Raw genomic sequence first — 22,051 nt, 5'->3', positions numbered from 1 at the left:
CGTTACTGAACCATCGCTAGAAGCTATCATGGTGTCGATAAGTAACGCAGACACAAAAGCATCGGTATCAGCATGCATCGAAGCTTCACTCTAAACATTTTCAGATGATATCTCCGAGTCCTCCGCTCGCGTTCATATCTCATTATCAGCGAGGGCAACAACTGAAAGTAAATAACATTCGGCGGGGCATTGCTGCTTCCCACGCGTAACCTTGAAAGATATTCACTCGCTCCTTGTCTCAGGCTGTCACAGACTTACAAGCGTCTTATAACCTCACTGGCTTCTAGCGTGATGGGGAAGATATTAACTGCGGTCGCTTAATATGTACACTAGCACTAGATCTGAAAACGCTCTTCACTTCACCAAACGCGATCGTTTGGCGTTGAAATATATCCAGTATGTCTTCTCATTGGCTACAGTTACTGCTTCAATCCGTAACGATGGCTTAGCTTACAATCTCAGCGTGTAAACATGTAAAACTTCCCTACTGCTGACATCAAAGAAGGCCGGATTTATAATCAGTGTATTGTAAACATCACACCAAGTGTCAGACAGCATAATTCTACTGCTACAAGCATCGAGCTACGATTTCAACAGTGCAACATGAAGTTGTCGGATTGATTGAGTGATTGACTCACTGATAGATCATCGTCGAGCCGCGAATGGCTGATGTCGGTGACCACGTGCGTTCAGCAGTCATTATTAATAGTTGCTTGTCTATATCGAGTCGTTGTGTGGTTACTAACTTACTACATGACGTGAACATGAATGGTGTGCTTATGTGACATAACAAGGCCGTAACGGTATTTTGTACTAGCACAATCCATAAGCAAACCGACAAGTTTTAATTATGGCAGTCCCTTCTGCTCGGAACTTGACATTTCCTATTGCGCGCATGTGAGCAACAAACAAAAGCTCCAACTGCTATTGCGCATTACAGATGCCGAACGCCTTTGTTTTAATAATGTTAATTTTACACTGCCTCTCGTCAAATCTGTGGTGGTTTTGACGTTGATGATGGACACGTACGTTATTTGCAAATTATATGGATAATAGAAGCAAAACGAGGAAGACAAGCAAACGTGTATGCCCTTTCTTCTTGTGCCACACATCGAACATACTGCACAGTCGGCTGCACATGTACCCCAATGCACACACACTTTTTTTGGTATGATTGTATACCATCGGGTGACGACTGTGATGAGAGAGAACATTCTCCGAAGCGCCTTGACCGTTCGGTCACAGCTGCGTGATGCGAGTTCGATTGCCCCTGCTCTCCTTCCCGTGTTTTTTGCGATTCGATTGCCTGTCCATCTACTGCCATACCCGATGAAGGGTACATTCGTTTGTCTGATCTCTGTCGCTTTGTCCGCCTGACCGTATATATCAGACGAGTGCCGTCTAGTATGTGGTAACTGGCAGACAAACCGCAATAATCGCCCCTGAAAAACCGTACGAGCCATACAAGTCGACGTACATTGCTGTTGCTGTGTGATACGGGTGCGCCCTCGTGTCAGTGCCCACGGCAACTGCATGATACCTTAAGAACGAGCTGCACTATGTGTACCAGGGGCTTCTTTAAGTCAATTATAGCTTGGTGTGCCGGTGCTGATTGCGGCGCATCGGCGTCATTCGAGGGCTGACGAGTGAATGAATTACAGCATTGGCAGTATGAGATCCGGCTTCCAGCGCTACTTCAGCTCGTACTGCTGCCCCTGCAGCAGCGATTATTATAGAGCCATCACTCTTTTAAAGTTCCCATAGACCAGCCTCTCTCAAGTCCACTTTACGATGATACTCTTTTGACGTAGCCGCCTACGTGAACGTATATTGAGGTATAGGCATCGTTAGATCTTATCTTACAACTGTACAGGAAATAAATGACAGTTCGTATTGCCATTATGCTATAGCAATAAACCCTAACTTGGAATAGCCGACGAATTTGGTGACAATGTTGTACATTGCACCAGTACTAACAAACGCTTGTAAACATACCTTGTAGATAGCAATAAGCACTAAATAAACGTCCAAACAGAGTCGATTAGGGCTCAATGGGAATAGGAGTCAATGGACGATAGCAAGGGTCGCAGGACAAACAAGCCTTTCATCAACTCACCGTAATTCTATTTTATTTTTTTGCTATGTTGTCCGTATATGCAATACGTGACTGAGCATTGCTGCCGTGTTATCGATCGATTGGCAATCTATCTATTGAGAGGCACGTTGAAGCTACTAAACAAGCAACAATCGATTGCTAAAATAACGAGGTATTTTGGTATACCGTGTCATTCATTAACGATGATAGTGATTATTATCAAAAATTTCGTAGCGGTTTCGCGAAAAAGTAGACATGGGCCTATCGTGCATTCGTTTAGGCTCTAACAAAAAGTGAACCTTTCATTTTGATCTCTACTAGCAAGAATTCTTTGTGGCCTGTGTTTAGCGGTACAACTAAGTACATTCGTCTAATTGGACAAAAGACTGTTACCGTTCCGAGATTGCCACGTTTGCTAAAAGGATGACCGGAGGCAAACGGTCGACAAAATTAAGCGATTGGCTAAAAACAAAAAGGGCGCGATGTACCCGTTCGCTTTCATATTGATTTCAAGATTTTTCTGTTAACTGCCTTTGTATCGAACAGCAAATGCAGCAGTCGATTTGTTTAATTACTATAAGTTCACGATCCGTAGCAGCACGAAAGCTTGAGACAGTTTGACTCATTGCATATTAAATTGGATACCATATCGATAGTTTGTAGTCGAGGGTATTTCGTTTGGCCAGGAGGACCCTGAAGGAGGATCGACAGGCTCATGGGCAATATAGAGACACAGGCTTCAATGATGAGCAGCTGAGTGGCGAGTAATGAAAACAGGCGTTTGTGGCTCATTCAATTTATACCAAAACGAACAGCGAAACTATAAATTATCATATCAAAGGTACGCGTTGAATGAAACGGACGCGAGTCACCCTAATCCGACGTTCGTCGGTTGCCCCCAACGTACGTATTATTATGTAACAGTACATTCTATATAAATGACATACAAAGTTCAAATTTTAGACCGAGAATGTTTTTATAGATTGTCAGGCAGTAGAATGTCAGTTAAGATGGCATCTGAGACCAGTCAGAGGCCGGAAGGTAGCTGGAACTGTGCTTAAAATTTATAAAGAGGGAAACCACAGAAAAGTATCGACCCGTAACGCTCTGATCATATTATCATCGCAAAACGGACAGATTTAACACTGGCAAACGTAAACAAGCGGCTATCCAACCGGAGCATAAGCGACGCTGCTGCACAGAAAATCGGTGGCCTTCTTTAAAATCTATCGAGTGAACGAGATCTTCCCGTTTGATTAAAAAAATTACTGGATGTCATTTGCCCCGCTAACGCCGCGTGAAACTTGCTTCGTTTGTTTTTATGATACCTTTTCTGGCGGATTTCGATAACGTCACATCAGTAATCAAAGCTACATAAGATATATTAACACAGAAAGAATATGTCAGCTTTAGGTAAGGATGCAATCAGCAATCCATTGTAAAAACCTGTTCAATATATTGTTTCCCAAAAATGTTCCAAGTTCAACGAACGTCTCCTGTAAACGTTACGGCGACGCTATCGAGAATACACAACGAACACTGGCTGTGGGTTAGAGCAATTTGGTGTGCCCGTAAAAATGTTACGTGCTCACGATCAATCGCATACGCCTGCATGGCATGAAGTATAGTAATGAGAATTCTTCCGTAAAAAAAGAACCCTCCACTTACAGGCCTTTGCTTAAAGTCGATATTCCCGGAAAGTATTTGTCTCACCTGCGCTGGAAGGACGACATATAAAGGAGTACATTCTAAAGTGGATTATTAAGCGTATTGTTTTAGATCACCTGTCGTCGAAAACGGGAACCCGCATCACTGAGATAACGTCTGCTAGTCGCACCTGTTAAATCAATAAATAAGCTTAGTGTCAAACTTAGTTTTCTTCGCCAATCGATTTTGTACTAACAATAATCAGTGTGATGGTTTAGTACACTGATTACCGGAAGGTGGAATGCCCTTAGGTGCTCAGTTGTCATTGTGGCTTTATCCATAAAACTGTCATATGAACGTAAGCGGACCTTCAATCTAATGAACGAATATAACTTAGAAATACTTTTGACACTTCCTAAGACCATAGCAACTGTTTTAGGTGTGACATTATCCAATAAGTATGAAATTTGTTCAATTTAAAACAAAATGGATCCTTGTATGTTATTATGTAGGAAGGCATTATGATTTGTTTGTTTGTGATTCTAGTAACTTTTTATCCTGTTACTCATTTCCTATTGTGGGCCAGTCGTAAGGCATCGATCTCGCCGTACTGATAGATAACAAAATGAATACTACGTGAATTTATGTTTCAGTGTGTAACAAAAACAAGTTAAAGTCTCTGATAAGTAGCTAACTTGTCGCTGCCAAGTGCGTCGGCTCACGACGGCTTTTTGGCATTTCGAATAGGTAGTGTTTAATGTAACTTGCGACACGCCAAATAGGATAGCAGTACGCGCGTACAATTAAAGAACACTACTGATATCTATGACTCCGATAACATTTCGACACCGCGACCGTCGCTTTCCTTCTGTGGACGCCAAAATAACCCGTTCGGTCGTAGTAAGTGCCAGAATTTCAAATGTGCCCCAAACAACCATACGACAGCTCCCAACGGCCATTATAGAGATTCCACGTTCATTGACAAACAGGACAAAACAATGAAGCACGATAGGAAACATCGGCGGCAAACGGTGAAGACACTTATTGTATTTAGACAGTTAGTAATAAACTCATCATGTGGATGACTCCACTCTAATTTCACTCATCGCCATTCTCGTGCAGAACTGCATTAGAGAAATGGTTTATAACAGTGATAGAGGTGGGCCTCCGGAGGCCTTGGAAAGGTCCCTGATATGAGAACGACGCAATACTGCAACAAAAAACGACAGTTCAATAGATTGAAAACAAACATCTACAATTAAAAAAATCAACAGTTGCAACAAGCAATACTTATTGAAATGGCTACAATTACAGTTCTGTATAGAACGGTACATCTGTCTATATAATCCGCCTATCCGTATCCTGCATAGACTAGGACGAAGGTCGCTGTTGTCCATAGCGTAACGTCGATGGCCAAACTGGTGGCAGCACTGTAGAACTGTTTACCCCTCCAACTCGTTCCTTCCTGCTCTTGAGAAATGGCTGTGAATACTTACCAAATTATAGCCACTACCTGCATCATAATCATCCTATCCATCATTGCAGTCATGACTACATTACCGGTATTGATAATCTCGGGCTCGTTCATCACCAGCATAACGTTAAATGATGAGTGTCTACCAGTTGTTTTCAACAACGCCAGTCATCTACACAAAGATAACAGCATGCAAATAGATATGCATAAACATGAATGTGTTTGTATGCATATATAATACAATATATATAATAACCCATCATGCAAACCAGCTGGACGTTTGTTCGAGGATGGTACGGACTCTTGATCAACTCGACGCGATAGGAACCTGTACAGATGGCAAAGGACTGTTGTGTGCGGCTGTTGAACTCTATGAAAATTATGTGTGCCCACTATTTTACACCCAGCAGTGGGAACGTATTGTTTATGACTTAGTTAGCCAATTATTATTATGATTTTACTGTGGTTAAACTCTTACAGAGCCTTTGCAATCCCAGTTTGTATTATATAGCACCCCTGCGACATCTTAACACATGTGCCACGCTGTCCGCTAAACTTTCCTTTAGGCTGATGACCCCCTATGGTGTCACGAGGCACAATACGTTCTGTCAGGATGTTAGTTACAATCTATTATCATAGCAACAGGTATAACCATTTATTACGCACTATTGGACACATATTGATTAGATGTATGCGCTCGTACAGGGCCATTGCGTACCGATTCTTTCAGTGGCTTTGAAATCCCTGGAAAATCGAGCACGTTGGTGCTGTTCACAGCAGGAGCGCTGTTATCGACAGCGATCGCTGCCACGGCTAGAGAAAGAACATTTTTACGTTAAGAACGATACGCCACTGGCGGCAAAGCGTTCACATTAATGAGCAGCGGGGCACTTATACGACTTAAAACGGCGGAAATATAAAGGCAACAGGTGTTGATGGCGACTAGCGATTTTCGCGAGCTCTTTGTCATTGTCGAAACGGGGGATGACTCCAGGAGCCGCTTTACACACGCACAACAGTCCCATAGGTATACAGACAATCTATGTACGAATGCGCACACAGGTGAACTGTTCTATCGGTTCGGCAGTTGAACCTTTTGCTGGGGTCGTGCAAAGATGATTGATGTTGTGAGATTGATGCCGATGCTCGTCGTGGTGATATCGGATAGTCGGCAGCTGTTTAACCATCGGCAGACAATCAAGGTATCTACGCGTTTCTTCGCTCATCGATTCTATCGAGCCATGTCGGTAAGTACGCATCGTATCGTATCGTATCGTATAGTATAGATACATGAATCACAGCCGCTACCGCTGGTACCTAATTCTACAGCTGCTGACGCTGCATATTCGCTCATAGAGTTGGCACTGTTTGCTGAAATCAGTTGGTATACGTCAACAGAATCTTTGGTAGCAGTGCGTTCGCCGCTAATTTCGTACTGGACGTGGGCGTAGATTTTACGTATCAGGCGATCGTCAACATAATTTAGCAATATAGCAGAATCGAAAGTAAAGTGCATACAAATAAAAGTAATTAATTTATTTTTTCCGCCTAGTCATTACTTTGCCTGGTGGCTATAGAGCGTCTATTCGCATTGAAAACTCTTCGGCTGGTGTCGATAAAAATACAAAAAAAAAAATGTAAAATCTGTTACAATAGCCAAAAATAATAAGCATTGAGATGCTTTGAAGCTTTCCAGCTAACGGTAACCTAGAAAAAAGATACTTTTCATCCTTACCTCAAGCATGTACCGACACTTTTCGAAATGTCTCCAACGTAATTTTCTTGGGAGGAATGCGTACTATTTTCCCTATACTATAGATATATTTAAATACTCCATTTTAAATATTCCAATTAGAATAGTATTACGCGCGTTCCACCATTCGATTTAGGCCGATTCCACTTTTATGGCAAATCATAAAGTGCCTCTTTTAGATAATCATTTAATTCTCGATTTTTTGAAGCGGGATCCGTTTCTGCACAGAGTCGACCAGCTTTGCATTTTCAAAACACAGTAGGTAGAACAAGCTAAACCATATGGGGTGAAATTATTTTTTTGCCAGTTCAACACTTATATATGAACAGGCGTTGCGATCATCAGATAAGTTGGCGGGTTCGTTTTTTTGCGATTTTTTGCACCTGTCATTATAGAGCTGCGCTCGGGCAACAAAACATTACATTAATTGTCTATATTCTATTAAATGTGAAAGTAGGTTTTTTTTTTAAAAAGTTTAAATATAAATGAAACGAATGGTTCGACGGTGTACAAATGAGTGCCCAGACAGGGTGCTATTTTAACGTTTATCGTCACCTAGCGGCTATTACCGAAACACTATATATCAAGCTATTGTTTCTTTAAGCAGTCTCAAAGGCATATATACATACATCGTCGTGTGTCCGCTAAATCGTACACATAGGGCATTTTCGCAAGCAACTGCAGCCGTACTGTCTTAGACATACGCGGACTAGGTGCAGTCATTCAGTGTAATAAGCTTTGTCCACGCAAACACAGGTAGTGAAAAAGGCAAGCTACTTCTTAGTCTGCTTCATACAGCATTTAGTTAATGGCGCAGTAAGGATACGATTCCTTGCGGTGTTATTTATTTATTTTTTTCCCTCGAAAAACGTCTAATGCAATAAACGTTTTTTTTTTCGAGAAGTGCAACATTTTACCTTAATGTCGCCTCTGACTACACACGTTACTATACAGGCTTTCATGTTCCTTCTTTTAGATAAGGCCCGACAGCCGCAGCTACAATGGCCTCCCCGTGTCCGACATACTGCAATAATCGTTATTGTCGTTCTATTCGACCGTACGCAGGTTTGACCATTAGCAGTAATCTGGTAGCTGGCTGCTGCCATGGCGATTTTGTTCTCTGTCCTGTAGTCAGGCGTATAATTATATCGCCTTAAACGCCGACAGGACTACTAGAATCCGCGCTATTTATACATATTTGCCTATTAATATCGCCACGTGTTTAGTGATCAGTGCTTTCTTTTACATTGAGAGAACTTTAAGATAAATGGCATCATTACTCATGATGAGTGGACCAGGCGGGCATGGGCCATCATCACCCAGCAGGTGGTGCTGCTGCTACTGCCATGTCCATAGCGGCTGACTATGCAGCCGCTGCCATGGCGGCCCAATAGCAAATGGAACCAACTATGAAAAAATAAAAACACTGTGTTTTTCATCGCTTGACGTCTCTCGTTGGGGTAGATGAGAGGAGATCTGTTTACAAATTTAATAATATTTAATAATCAATATGGCTATAAGGGCCGACTGGCAGGACAAAGGCTCCCGGATGGCGCCTCGCATTACACTTTGGAAATGGTGTCGTTGCCGAAAACATGATTATGAGCCATGGTGGAACCAGAGCATACAAACCTGATTCGTCTCTCATTTATTCAGTGGTAGTTAATCTGACGTATCGTACGTAATAACGTAAGAATTTAATAACAATGGCGTGCCGTTGACTAACCACAATAAGCAGTTAGATAGGAACTTATTATCGTGCCATTACAGACAATTACGCCTTTCTGTTCTTTTAGGTAGAGTAACTGTTTGGGGGGTACATATATACGTGTTGCCTGAATTTATCGAAACTTTTCTAGGTTTCTATTATGTAGATATCTGATTTGTGAATATTTAAAGCTAAATCGTAAAATATTGATCAGGTTACATCTGGCTAGTACATTTCCGTACACTAATTACTAGAGAAATGGATGCTTCATTCAAGGATCGCTTCTTCCCTTCAGGTATAATATCTGCTAGTCAAAAGTTCATGCTCGGTTCAGCAGGCACACCTATTGGTTTGAAAATTGTCGTTTATATTTGATTGGACCGCTCATTAATTGTGGGCAACAACAATATGCTTTGGCTAGCAATAAGTGTTACATGAAATAAAGATAGTCAAGAGCAAACGCTCCATTCATATCACGGATGCGACAGATTATACACTCCTGAATAGCTTCGACCTGACATATTTCTATAAACCAACACTAAAGACCTAGCCCATACGCCAGGGCGGCCATCAAAAGGCAAGTAACAAAAATCCGAAAATTCAGCTGCTGAGAACATTTCTGTCGAAGCATGTTGGCTTAACGTCAGCCCAGTTCCCGCCCTCCTGAGGGCACATTGCCTTCCATATATTCATAGATACATAGGCTGTATTCATTTGCTTCTGGTTGATCTGATTCGGAACACGTAGTTCCGCTCGTATACTGCCTTTGATTGGACTACTGCCTGCATTTGACTAAATGAAACTGGCTGTTTCGCCCGTTCCTGTTGACATAAAGCCTATGTTGAACAGATCATATACCACTGACGTAAGCGTTTGCAAACTCAGACCCTAGGTAACATCTATAACATCATAAGGCAGCTGCTGGGCGTCCACGTGTGTCATACGGTTTTGCGCCATTATTTGGGGCGGGCTTTCTCATGTCAGACAGGAATCTAAGGTGCATATTTTAAACACAGAAGCATTATCCTCATAGATATGTCTTCAACTCTGATTCGTTTTTAAATATCATCTGAGTAAAATATAACGAGTACAAAGAAAAAATTGTTTTTCTGCGTTCAGATTCTCTTAGGAACTAAAAAATTACGTACATTAGCCAACACGTGAGTGTACTGGGTCGCACGGCATAGTGTAGCATCTCAGTCACTCTGAAGTCAGTCACTCATCAAAAATGTAATTTTAAACTAGAATAAATTTGATGCAACGGTAATTAAGATTTCTTATTTTTTTCAAAATGTTTACCTTCTATTTCATCGGTTCACTTTTTTATCACTCCGTTTCGAGTACCGACACGTTTTCCGGTTGTTATACGATCACCCATTTTTTTTTATCTAATCAGCGGATTAGACAGGATGAGATGGGCCTTATAGAGTTTCTGCTGTGTGTGCTTTTTGTGGCCAGATTTATTTAAGCGTCACAGGGACATCAAATGATTGGACGGCCAACACGGCGGGCCAGAGGTCATTTTAGCGGCAGAAATGCACCTGTTGTTGGCTTCGCCGTTGTTAATATTTTATTGTCACAGTTGTTATTATATGACTGGTGGGTACTTATTGACAGACTGCTCGTCCTTGAGGCAGTGGGAAGCGGGTATAATAGACTGCGTGGCATGCTATGGTATCTCTGTGAACCGTATCGCCAGCCCTATTCACCCTCGCTAAGGGGGCTCGTCTTTAAATATTTTTCCTTTCCTTTCGCCGTACGTTATCCATCTAAAAGCTAACGTTGCCTCGCCAGTTGGTCAATCAACCAGTGTTAAGATTTCCCAGTTGCTGATTGCCGATGATACCGCTCCGGGTTTCATCCCCGCCGTTGATCGTCCTTAGCGTCTTCTCCACGTAGATATAGTGTCCTACAAAAAGTTTTTATGTAGCGAGCCAACGTGCCCATCAATCTATACAGAAGAAGTCTACTACCGTCTCGTCAAAAGCCCCAACTGTGCCGGAACTATGCAGTTCTTCCTTACAAGATTGCTTGGAACGATGATCGACGCTGAATAATTTTATCCTTTAACTCATACCTTGGCTTCTTCAATAATAGTAACAGTAATGATAACTAGAATCATAGAAATACTAAAAGATTAATAAGTAAATAAATTTAAAATGGTATATTTACAACATGCGTAATCAAAGCGGCTGTCGCTTTGATTGCAAGAATGATTCATGGTACAGGTATGAAGTTACTTTTTTAATTTAGTGCCAAGCACAAAGTAAACGAACACAGCCAAAAAAAAGACATTAATCGGTTTTAAAGCCACCAAACAGTTACCGATATCACCAATTTGACACAGCGACTGAGGGATGTATAAACATGGTTCAATATGTCCTTGAAATCTAAATAGGAGTCTTTCTCCTGTTATCAGTTTCGCCACTGCGCAAATAGACTGTTACATGATACTTTCTACATGTATATACTATCCATTTATCAAAAAATGATGTTATAACTTCCGTTTTTATTCGACATGCATCAAACTCTTCAAATTATTTGACCTTTCTTCGCAAAAGGTATATCGGTTATCACCGCTAGGATGCAATGTTCCCAGGGAGTCCTCTGAGCGTACTTCGCGAGGCAGTTGACCTAGCAGATCGTTATATATGCGCAGCTATAGCATAATGAACAATGACAAAGCTTTCTGCATCGAATCATAGATGAACCAAAAAGAAGCATGCCGATGTGTTCGTAAGGGCGTGCTGTTCCATCGAGGCGGTTACGTATTTACGCCTTACTAACACAAGCATACAGCAGATGGCGTAGACGCATATATATATATATGTATAACCCTTACATGCCTAAATTAAATTTTGCTCAAGTCAAACCTTTATTTTGAACATGTTATAATTCAAATTATTACTGCGAAATAATGACCCTATATGTGATATCAGTGGTTTGTAGCTATTATTTTTCTTGAGAATTTCTTCGGCGCTTTTACCTGCTATTTTATGGATTAGAGATACGTCGGCTTTAAGCAGGTCTCTTTAAAAGAAGCGTATGTGCCTTGCGTTTGAAATTTGTGATCTTGTTTTTCAAAGCCGTATTTTTAAGATCCTCTCACTTTTGTTAATTAGCTTTATTTTCTAGTACTTCATTCGTAAAGACTCTTTCGATTTCAAGTCCTACCTAGGCAAAAGTTTCGAGCTCAACCAACGTAAGTACCTACGGCTCCTTGAGCTAATCACGGACATTTGGAAATGAGAGTTAATGTTTACTCATCCACTACTAGCAGACGAGACAGGACTAAAAGGCGCTGTACAATACCCAAATATTCCTTCAGATGCTCCAAACCTAATGGGAACAGTTCTTGCAATGATGTTTTCGTGGTACAACTGTCTAATAATTATCGTCGTCACACATATAATCACGAAATATATTTCATGTTGAGGCCTTGAAATCCAAAACTTCCGGCCACCACTAATCGTGTCGCTCACGTACGCGTTTCCCATCATTTACGCAGAGTACTCGATTACCATCTCAATCAATATTATCAGATTAGTCGATGTATTTCATAATAGTGATCATCACAGAGATGGTTTCGTCGCCATCGTTGCGGCCGTGTCTTCTCTCTTGAAGTGGGAACGCTCATCTAGTAGCGGATCAGCTTGTTTAATTTTTTCCATATGATTGTTCAAACCATTGCACCATGTGTGCTGAAAGGATGCTTCTGATATAGCCCGCAAGATACCTGTTGCAATGCTGTGACAGGTAGACGGGGACACAGTTGAAACACGTTTAGCTCCACCTCCGCCACCCGTAGCTGTCCACTATAGCCATGGTAACGAATGAAGGCGGTCTACCAGGTGACTACCCTCGTAACAATAACGGTAATATAAGGTTACCACCCAACGTAGACGACGAACCAGTAAGCAGTTGTAATGACCTTCATCGCACTCGCAGTAATATCAATTGTGTTTTTTTGTATATATATATATATACATGCATACATGAGCACGTGCATAACTGCGAACGTCTTCCGTCACTCTAAGTCGCAAACAACAGCTTCGTATCCTTTTCGAATGCCGTCAAACTCTTCTTGGCCATGACTTCAGGCCAGCAGAAGCTGACCAGGCCGCCCAATCGCTGCATCTGTAGCGGCAATGATAACAACAACGGTAATAATAGCAGACTTCACACACAAAACGAAGTAAATGCTCTACCTTTTCGTTGTCAACCTGCTGTTTAACGCCATCATCTCGTCGTTGATTTCGTCCAGATTCTCACGGCTATTCATTGTCAGGTATAGAACATAGCAGTAATCTGCCTCCTCGTAATTATGTTAGCCAGTTTTGATTTACACGCATAAAGCCCCATTTTGTCTTGCGGTCAACTATAAAACTATTCAGTAAACCAATAATATTCATTTATGTAAACAGGAAGATTACATTTGTGTGTACGTTCGCTTTTCAGGACATACGAAAATGTACCAGTTCAGGATTGGGCGATCGCTGTGGGTTCGTCCTTGCGTGGATCATTGCACGAAAACGTGTCCAGTAAGTGGTTACAGGATTGGAAGATCATTGTGAGCCTCCTTCCTTGATATATGCTTTTATATGCAATTTATTCTAAGCATATCTTCCTTACTATTCATTTAACATATTTTGCAATAAAGATGTTGGTCCAGTAAGCTATATATTTCAAAGAAAGGATTGCAACATTTTTATATATGTAAAATCTATAAAAAAAAAAAAAAGAAAAAACAACATCTATAAAATCTTTTGAAAAAGATTTTATAGAAAAATCGCTTTGAATCACATAAAAATAAGGCAATGCATGATTATCTGCTATAGCCCCGTTTTTTTCTAAACTGCATATTTTCAATGACGAATCTGGTCATACTTTCTCATATAAATTTTACTTATGGCAAGAATCCAGCCGGCCTATTCGATCAAGCGGGGAAGGTCAACGGGTTCTGAACCTGTAGATTACTCCGCCTCGTTTTTCGTGGAGTGTTTTCTACCCCACCTTCAAATGTAGGAACAAGCAAGTGAATTCGCAAATAACGAACGCCTTCACTTAGCGCTACTATTTCTAAAATGCTTAGCAAGATCGTTCTTTCAGCTCGCAGGTGTCATGTTTTAGATTGAGGCAAAGCAGACATCGCGCTTACATCAAATAATCTACAATAAACTTACAGAACACCAAGCCTGGCAGGCACCAATAATGCTTTCCTAGAAGAAACCGGAATTCAATGGTACCTGTTCGATCCGATAGCCTTATTTCCAAAAAATCCACGAAATAATTTCATTTTCTGTTTTTTTTTCACAGAAGGCTTACCGTCTAGTTTAAGCCTGACTCTACTTTGCAACTTTAGATGCGTAATAGTAACCTGTCAGACAATTTTATTACGATTACTTATAGAGAAGTTAGTCTTAGTTACGACCCTATCAACCATTGTCCCACTTGTTTCGATAGACTGCGTTCATGTGTAGTTGTAGGAATCGTCATAGGAATGACTCATTCTTGCATAGCCAGAATCAAGTGTTGCAACGTTTTGTTCGAGTAAAAATAAAAGTGTCCGCGCATACTATATAAAACCATGTTTTATCAATTCTCAACTTTAGGCCGAACGCTAAACAATATGATTATGAGTCCTGTAAAAATTAGCGAGATCGAGACGATCCATCATCACCAACTTACACACGCAAACCCTTTCAATTTAATGCACTGAAACAGATGTAGGTGAAGGGAAAATGCAGCTTCCACTCTGCGAAACTCCAATAATCACTTGGTTCATAGTAAATTTTGTGAAGGAATAAACGCATCGTTCATTCGTCAGTCATTTAGCTTTGATACAAACACGTTGCCTACCGGAACCTGTGACCATAACGTAAGGCGTTTCAGTGGGTGTTCCCTCTAGTACATTCGACCGATCGGCCTCCAGAAAGGAGACTTGCTAAATACTAGGAATACTATGTGAAATCGACCGCATGGCTACTTTCAATTGCTGGCTTCCAGCAGCCATTGATTCCCGCTCATAAGGGAAATCAAAGATATCTGTTTGTGCTGAATTCATTCATTCCTCGGGGTGATAGATTGTTCCCAGGAGGTTCAGTGCCATGGTCGCAGCTACATCCTAGCAGCTTCTAAGTGCTTTGCTCGTACACGCTCTATGTAACTATTTATTACATATAAATTATAACTACAAAACTCATTGTTGAGATAGTCGATCGATTTTATCAGTAGTTGCTAACATTAGGTCGGACTTTATTGACTCGAATGGGTTTATTGTCCATTAGTCATTGTGCGTGGGTCGCCAGTTTCATGCACACCAGGCTTATAGCCTTTATTTTGTCACTGATCAAAATTGGTTTCAACTTGATTAAAAAAAAAAGACTTTCTTTTTCCACGAAGATATTATCTTCTCGTTTTTCAGAAAGAACTTCAACAGCCAACGTAGAACCTCTTCTTTTTACTTTAGAAAACACAATGTCATTTCTTAAACATATTCGTCATTTGAGGGTTTCACCAAAAGCCCCAACTCCCGTTGGGCATCTAACCACATGCGGACCCGTGCGCACCACAAGCGAATGAAACGACCCCTTTTCTTATTTTAGCTTCACACGCGTATATCATAAATGTGCGTATCAAAGTCACGTAACAATTGCATATACCAAACACTGGAAATTATATTCAGTGAGGGCGAGGTGACTATATTGTGTATATACCGTATACGAATGAATTAGCATTACATAGATGAGCTGGCTTGCCTGCATATGTACGTTTACGCCCCACGCCTGGGTCCAGTATTAGGCTTACAATAGTCGTCATACAAATCCACACCTCGTCCGCTACCGTAACCAGTTGTTATTCAGAGGAAACGTCCTTTTTTGCCACATGATTTTGACCACGTCCACTTTTCAAATGCGCTAACCCTTCAATTATCTGTTGCAGTTTGGTATACTTTTTTCGGTTCACTTTGCCTTTGTATGGGAGAACGAGCGTCTGCACGCGTCCGTCACATTATTACTGTTTTCATTTTGATTGCTTGTTACATAGGTTGTCACGTGCGGTCTTCGATCTTCATACAGAGATCAATCGCTGCCACCCAAAATATGGCGATCAGCGGTTCGTTGTTGATAATATTCTCCCCAACCTCTTGTTTCTTATCGCCATACCATTCATTAGCACGGCGACGCCGATACGCCAAAGAGCAAACGATCACAAATATGATGTACGAACGCCTCCAATTGACAGATTTTTTTACGCTTATTTTTTTGTGTTTTTTATGTGTTGTTACCTGTTCCCACAGCAGTGTTAGATCGCTAACAAATGAAATGTATTCAGTAACATCGATAAGCGAGCAGCATGTTCCATAAGCGACCACGAATGAATAAACCGAATTGACGCCATATTGTACCTAAAAACAAGATGCCCGACCGGTACGGCTCGAGCCGCATTGTCCTCTAATATATGGTGGAGACATATATATCCCTCTGCTAGAGTTCTGTGCGTGCACTGCAGCCGCTGATAATAACAGTAATAATAAATAATTAATTACGTTTGCGCTACAATATAGTTTATTTAGTCAGTCAATGTAATGGTACATGTGTGATACATCTAGCAATTATCTCAGGTCCTTGTAGGCTGGTAACTGTACAGATGCACATCGTACGTTCGCGGGGAACATCTTCCACCCTCGGATCCATCGATTAATTGTGGCTCTCAAATAAGACAACGATTATCACTAGAATGTATCGAATTGAAAAAGTCGTCTGCTATAAAAACAAACAAAGCATAACGTTGAAATTGATGTAAACAGTTATATTCCATAGGTTATAAGAATTTTATAGAAATTTATATGGCCGCCCAACTTATTAGTGATAATAATAATAATATAAATTTTCCTCCGATTTGGCTTATTTACAATATTGCAGTTTTGCAAACGTAACTTTCGGTTTTCGTTGAAATAATGATAAAAGGATTCTTATGTTGCAATACTACCATGGTGGTGAGTTTTCCAACCTAAATGCCATTTACACGCCTTAGAATATCTTTCATGATTTTTTTGCACTGAGCTAAATTATGAAATTCAGAAAGAAAGGAACGTTTACGTACATTACGTATTCGATATTGGAAACACTATTTCAATCGTACAACAGTTGATGAGCCGTCCTTCTTTTTGGGGCAAGCATCCAAACGCGTTTTTTTGGCTAAGACTTACATATATATATATACACAGATCTGTATAACGTATCGTAGACGCTTATCAACCCACAGCGATGCACGCCAATATATCTTTACATTATTTATTATTACAGTACAGAACGTGTGCGATCACGCACCATCATGTGTGTACACATCAAAAAAGGAATAAGATATATAGAATACATTCATAAGAAAGATTCCTAAGATTTTAAAAATGAGAAAAAAAATTCTTTAGATTATTCAGCCATAACAACGTTTTCTCGACACTAACGGCTTGTCTATTTTTGCTAGCTACTTTTGATTCCAAAGGACTGCCTTGTCAAGGTGTCACCTCGATCTAAGCATTTTTTCGGACTTCTATAGGTAAACATTTACATAACCCATAAGTCTAGATAAACATTTCTACAATTTCGGATGAGACTGGTACGAAAATAGCACAACACGATGAAATGATGATGCTGAAGTGATGCACTCGTGGCTTGTCTCTTTTCTAGTCAAACTTCGCCGGTGGCCTTATTTCCTCCTTGCTCTTTGGTAAGTTCAAGGGTTTACTTTGCTAAGTACAAAGCGTTTCGTCTAGAAAATCAGCTAGCTATGCACACGTTCACGTAAGTATAGCACAAGTTCTAACTTAGCACACAGCAAATAATAAGATAATAACATGCTGAGGGACACAGGCCCGAGGTCACCTGAACTTTTCTGCATGTTGACCACTTCGCCAGATTGAAAGTTGATGGTCGATAATATAGTTAACTAGTAAAACGCATGTAATTCCTCTGCAATTCAGTATTAGTTGGTCTAACATTTCACGTATGTGCTGTCGGCTACAAGGATTATATCGCACAAGGATCTGAACGAGCTGCTCACACATTTAAGTTTGACATCCTTCGAAGATATCTGATAAGCAGTTCATACCTACCTAATAATAGATATATACATAGACTGGCGAATACTTAATTCAAATGCCAAATAACCCCAGAAATAATAACATGGATATAAATGAAATTTAAGTTGCCTTTGCCCAAAGGGCTAGAACCTGTAGGCCGGAAAATTTTCCACAGAAGCAAAGCCTATAGCTGAAAAACATCGCTGGCTCGAATCCCGTATAGAGATCAAGTCAACGATGACTTGATCTAATCTCAGCTATGTTATAATATACGTCTGTCAAAGAAAACGGCCTATAGAAGTGGGCAAATTTTTCGAACAACGATACATCGCTATGCAAAAGCCCGTTGACCCTTAGGCTGAGTGGTTCTTAGGCTGTACATACAGACATTTCTGTGTGAAATATAATGTATGCAACGCGTAGACAGTATCTTGGCCAGTGTTTTCAGCACTACGAATTAACTGGCCATGTCAGCACGTATATCATCTTCATAGCCTCATACAAACAGGGGTTATCCTTCACAAACATATTAACCAAGTTGGCCAACAGCAAAACCCATTATGGAAACTACACACTGTTTGCTTAACCAGAATGGCCTAGTCAGCTGGCCAGTTTTCCAGCATTTCACTCGCTAAGACGTACCCGACTAGTGAGCCCCATTCCAAGATGGCCGTATGCTACCAAATGAAGCTGACGATTAGACAAATAAGCATCTCTCTGTCTGTTTGCGTAGAGTAGATTCGAGTGACGTATAGTCAGTTTCCGTAAATAGGTTATAAATGATGAATTGCGAGTCTTTAGATCTACTTTGCTTCACGCTATCTTGCTACTGCCCGCTTCGGAAAAGCACGACTATACCGAATAGAACGATACGCGAGAACTGCCAGCGCATAGCGGAAAACGAGAGACGTTTTCCTTTTCCTCTGCCACTACCACATGTACGTTTACGTCTGCTGTTGCTCTTTATGTCGCTGTAGCATAAATGGCCATTATCATGACATTTGGCAAAGGACTGACATCAGCAGAGTTTAGCAGGAGTAGCAGCAGGGCCGTCTTGATTTGAGCAAAACGGACAGGCAAGTGACCAATAAAATGCTGAATGGGACAAAGCAGGCTGCCAGTAATGAACCATTCGTTGGTAAAGAGCGTCATAGGGCGATTATGATCTTTAACGGTAGAGTGCGGACACAATTAGAAACATCGTAAGAGACTCACCATCGATGTCCCATATACAGCAGATAGATCTAGGTGGGGCAGAGGTAAACACGGGGGGAAAAAAGTGCCAGATTTCTGAAAGTTGTTATCTCGTGTTTCATCGCCCGTGGCATAGTCATACCGAGAACCGAGCACATGTAGATGCACAACTAACTTACTATACAGATAAATGTAAATTGAAACCTATTAATGCTCTGAAATGAGTATCGGTAGAAATGAAAGTCTGGATTTAGACGATTTTGATAGTAGAAGCATGTTTGTTGCCAATAAAGTAACTGCTAACAAAGAAGTGGATGAGCGCAACTGTCATTGAATGAAAGAGGCATTATCGGCTGACTACACAGTAGTTGTTGGAATGATTGAAAGATACGCATTTCTTTGCGAGCACTCACAGAAAATAGTTTTCGATACTGTATATCCCTGATTTCATCTTGCATTAGTTCTAATTGTAGTCCAATCGACACGGCTAAAAACCGCTAGTTTGAATCTTGATATAAAGCATAACTGGCTCGAGCTAGCGTGCCATAATGGACCCGAAGTCTGCGAAGCGCTCTGAACAGTGCTTAAGAGTGGGTACGGTCGATCTTACGACTCCGGGAATAAAAAGAAACAATCACCATGTAATGAGGTGCCATATCCTTTGCCCATGGCAAGCAGTATGGCCACTTATACAATGCTAAAAAAGCGATCATATAAACGGCAAATTCAAGCTACAAGTAAATCTTTTAGTTTCAACGTGACATTATTTATAAAAATGCACCATCGGTTACGATAGACCATTCGAAAACTGTTCGGCAATCCCCTACTCTATTGTCACCTATAGAGGAAGGCATATTGTGATGCACTTACCTGTGAAAAGCTCTGTTAAGTGCCCATTGTAACAGCTGTGGGTTGACTTGAATCTGTTGGGCCTCTAGAGCTGCCGGTGCTCCAAGGAGGAGCAGCAAGATGAATTCATTCATAGTATAAGAACGTGCACAAAATTTGTACGTCAGTTAACGGTTGTAGCGCACCCCTGGGCACAAAAACATTCCGTTCCACACTCGATGAGGGGACGAGCTTTTAACACCACCCTCACGAAACGATATGCCTGTTAATTAGGCATCTGAAGACATTAACAATATACTCAACTATTCACGAATGTATTGCACTGATACACTTGGGTTCACTGGCCGCTTCTCTGCTCTTCAGGACGGCAGTCTCCTTTCACGATTAGGTCCGCTAATACTTCGACTTGAACCGCTCAAACAAGGGGTCAAAAAGTACGTCCCATGCTGTTAAAGGATTCCTCAATACTTCGCAGGACTGATCTTTTCTATCTATCTTCTGCTGGGCAGTAGTAGTAGCAGCAACAATTAGAGCTCACGACACACAAATGGATACTTTTCTTTCTTGAGATATTGTAAGTGTTCGCTTTCAAAACGCACTACGACCATCACCTCAAGCGTCTAATTGGTCGTTCTGGTGGATACCCCTTTGCTCGTTGTCTCTTTATATTTGTATAGAGATTTACGCTTATGCTGTTTTTATGCTTCTCTGCTTTTTAACAGGTAAACAGGCAGACGCAGCGCCTCTCCAAGGAGTGGCTCTAAATCCGTGTGCAGTTCGTCACTGATCGCGTCCGCTGTGCAGCGCAATACAGACAACGAGGTTGTCGTATCGGAAGCTTCAGTGTCTCCGAATCTTCTGATGCTCGGGACGAACGGAGAAACGCACCGCAGACCGATCGTGGCCGATGCCCTGATGCCCTCTCAAAAAACCGCTCGCAGCGGCGAAACCAACAACGGAGGGTGATGGAAAGATCTGCCTGAGGAAAGCGCTGCTGCTGGTACAATACTTCTCACGGTTAGTGCCATCTCGTCGTAGTTGCGGGCAGATCCCAAAAAACTCTCACGTACGGCTGACCGAGCGACGACTAGACAAGAGGAGAGAGCCGAAAACGAAGGGGCAACTGAATCTTTCTCTCTTATAGATTTCTGCGCGACTATCGACAGAAATAAGCGGGCGCTACCAACGATAGCTGCTGCGACGGGTGCGGCGGCGGCGATGGTTTCGAAGTGCTGCTAAATCAGCAGAAGTCACTCTTACGAACATTGATAAACGTGTTCTGTGGACAATTCGAAGCCTTCGCCATTAATTTCGGCCATAATAGCAATCATAGTCGCGGCAACAGCAACGCCAACGTACAGCTCACTGTGTTCCTAACCCTCACCACTTACGGCACGTCCTTACCATTAGAAATCCTCCTCGCCTTTGATGGATTAATCGCCTTTCGACCTGGGAAAGAGAACTGTGCCGCGTAGTCACCGCTATTACGGTGACAACTATATGATTATTAGTTTAACCAGTTCAACAAGGCGACAGATATTATGCATGGAATAAGTATCCACGTTGTTCCGAAGAACTGCCGGCGTCTTGTCATCGTTACGTCGATCGATACTTGTTCTGCTGCAGTTATCGTTATGGCTAAAAAATGAGCGAAGCAAAAATTCAGTGACACAAGTTTTTATACCTAGCACTTCGACTAACACAGGTTTCTGGTCAAATCGCATGTGTTAGCTAATGGTGCAGTCGGCTACGGGACATGTTGTTCAAAGATGATTGTCTTCATTTGAGTATTGGGCAGATGGTGTGCATCGCCCATTTTCATGGGCTGTTTGTGACCCTCCAGTAAAAGACTCAATTCGATTTCAATCAAGCGACGAAAAGCCTTTTCTCCTAGAAACCGAGCAGACTACTTCATTTGAATTCAACACGCGTCATACAAGGGCAAGGCATGATATAGGGGGCATACACACAGATTCATAAGTAGATTTTTTCAACAAAATACAGTTAAATGTGATCAGAACTTGACAAAAATCTGGAATGTAGTGTACCAATGCGTTGGCTTGCCGCTTTTTTCTACCAGCTTCGTAATGAAGCGCGCTGTCTGCTAGAACTCTATTAGGGTAGTGCATTAGAGATAAACAGTTAGTTTATGATTTTCAAACAGTATTTAAGTGGGTCTGTATCCGAAATCGAATACGGTCGAAGAATGAAAAGTCCTTCAAACTTTTTTTGCAGTAAAGGAAAAAACG

General features: G+C 41.3%; 1 protein-coding gene and 1 long non-coding RNA gene across 4 annotated transcripts in view; one reads left to right on the top strand and one right to left on the bottom strand.

Moving 5' to 3' along the window:
- Positions 1-20,669, bottom strand: part of LOC111248667 (uncharacterized) — a 101,925-nt gene extending 81,256 nt beyond the window's left edge. For both annotated transcript variants that reach the window (XM_022801387.2, XM_086985951.1), the window contains exon 1: positions 19,824-20,669. In XM_022801387.2, the coding sequence (XP_022657122.1) occupies positions 19,824-19,936 (113 nt within the window). In that variant the 5' untranslated portion in view covers positions 19,937-20,669. The remainder of the gene's footprint in view (positions 1-19,823) is intronic.
- On the top strand, positions 5,189-16,230 carry LOC147755907 (uncharacterized). 2 transcript variants are annotated; one of them, XR_015325590.1, is made up of 3 exons: positions 5,189-6,463; positions 13,136-13,218; positions 15,978-16,230. It is a non-coding gene; the product is annotated as an uncharacterized LOC147755907 (long non-coding RNA). The 2 variants fall into 2 exon arrangements; XR_015325591.1 differs by lacking the exon at positions 15,978-16,230 and adding an exon at positions 13,787-14,262.
- Positions 20,670-22,051: the final 1,382 nt, after the last annotated feature.

This window comes from Varroa destructor, unplaced genomic scaffold (genome assembly GCF_002443255.2).
Source record: "Varroa destructor unplaced genomic scaffold, Vdes_3.0 BEIS01000004.1, whole genome shotgun sequence".
NCBI classification, from domain to species: Eukaryota; Metazoa; Arthropoda; class Arachnida; order Mesostigmata; family Varroidae; genus Varroa; species Varroa destructor.
This window is presented reverse-complemented; position numbering and strand designations above follow the sequence as displayed.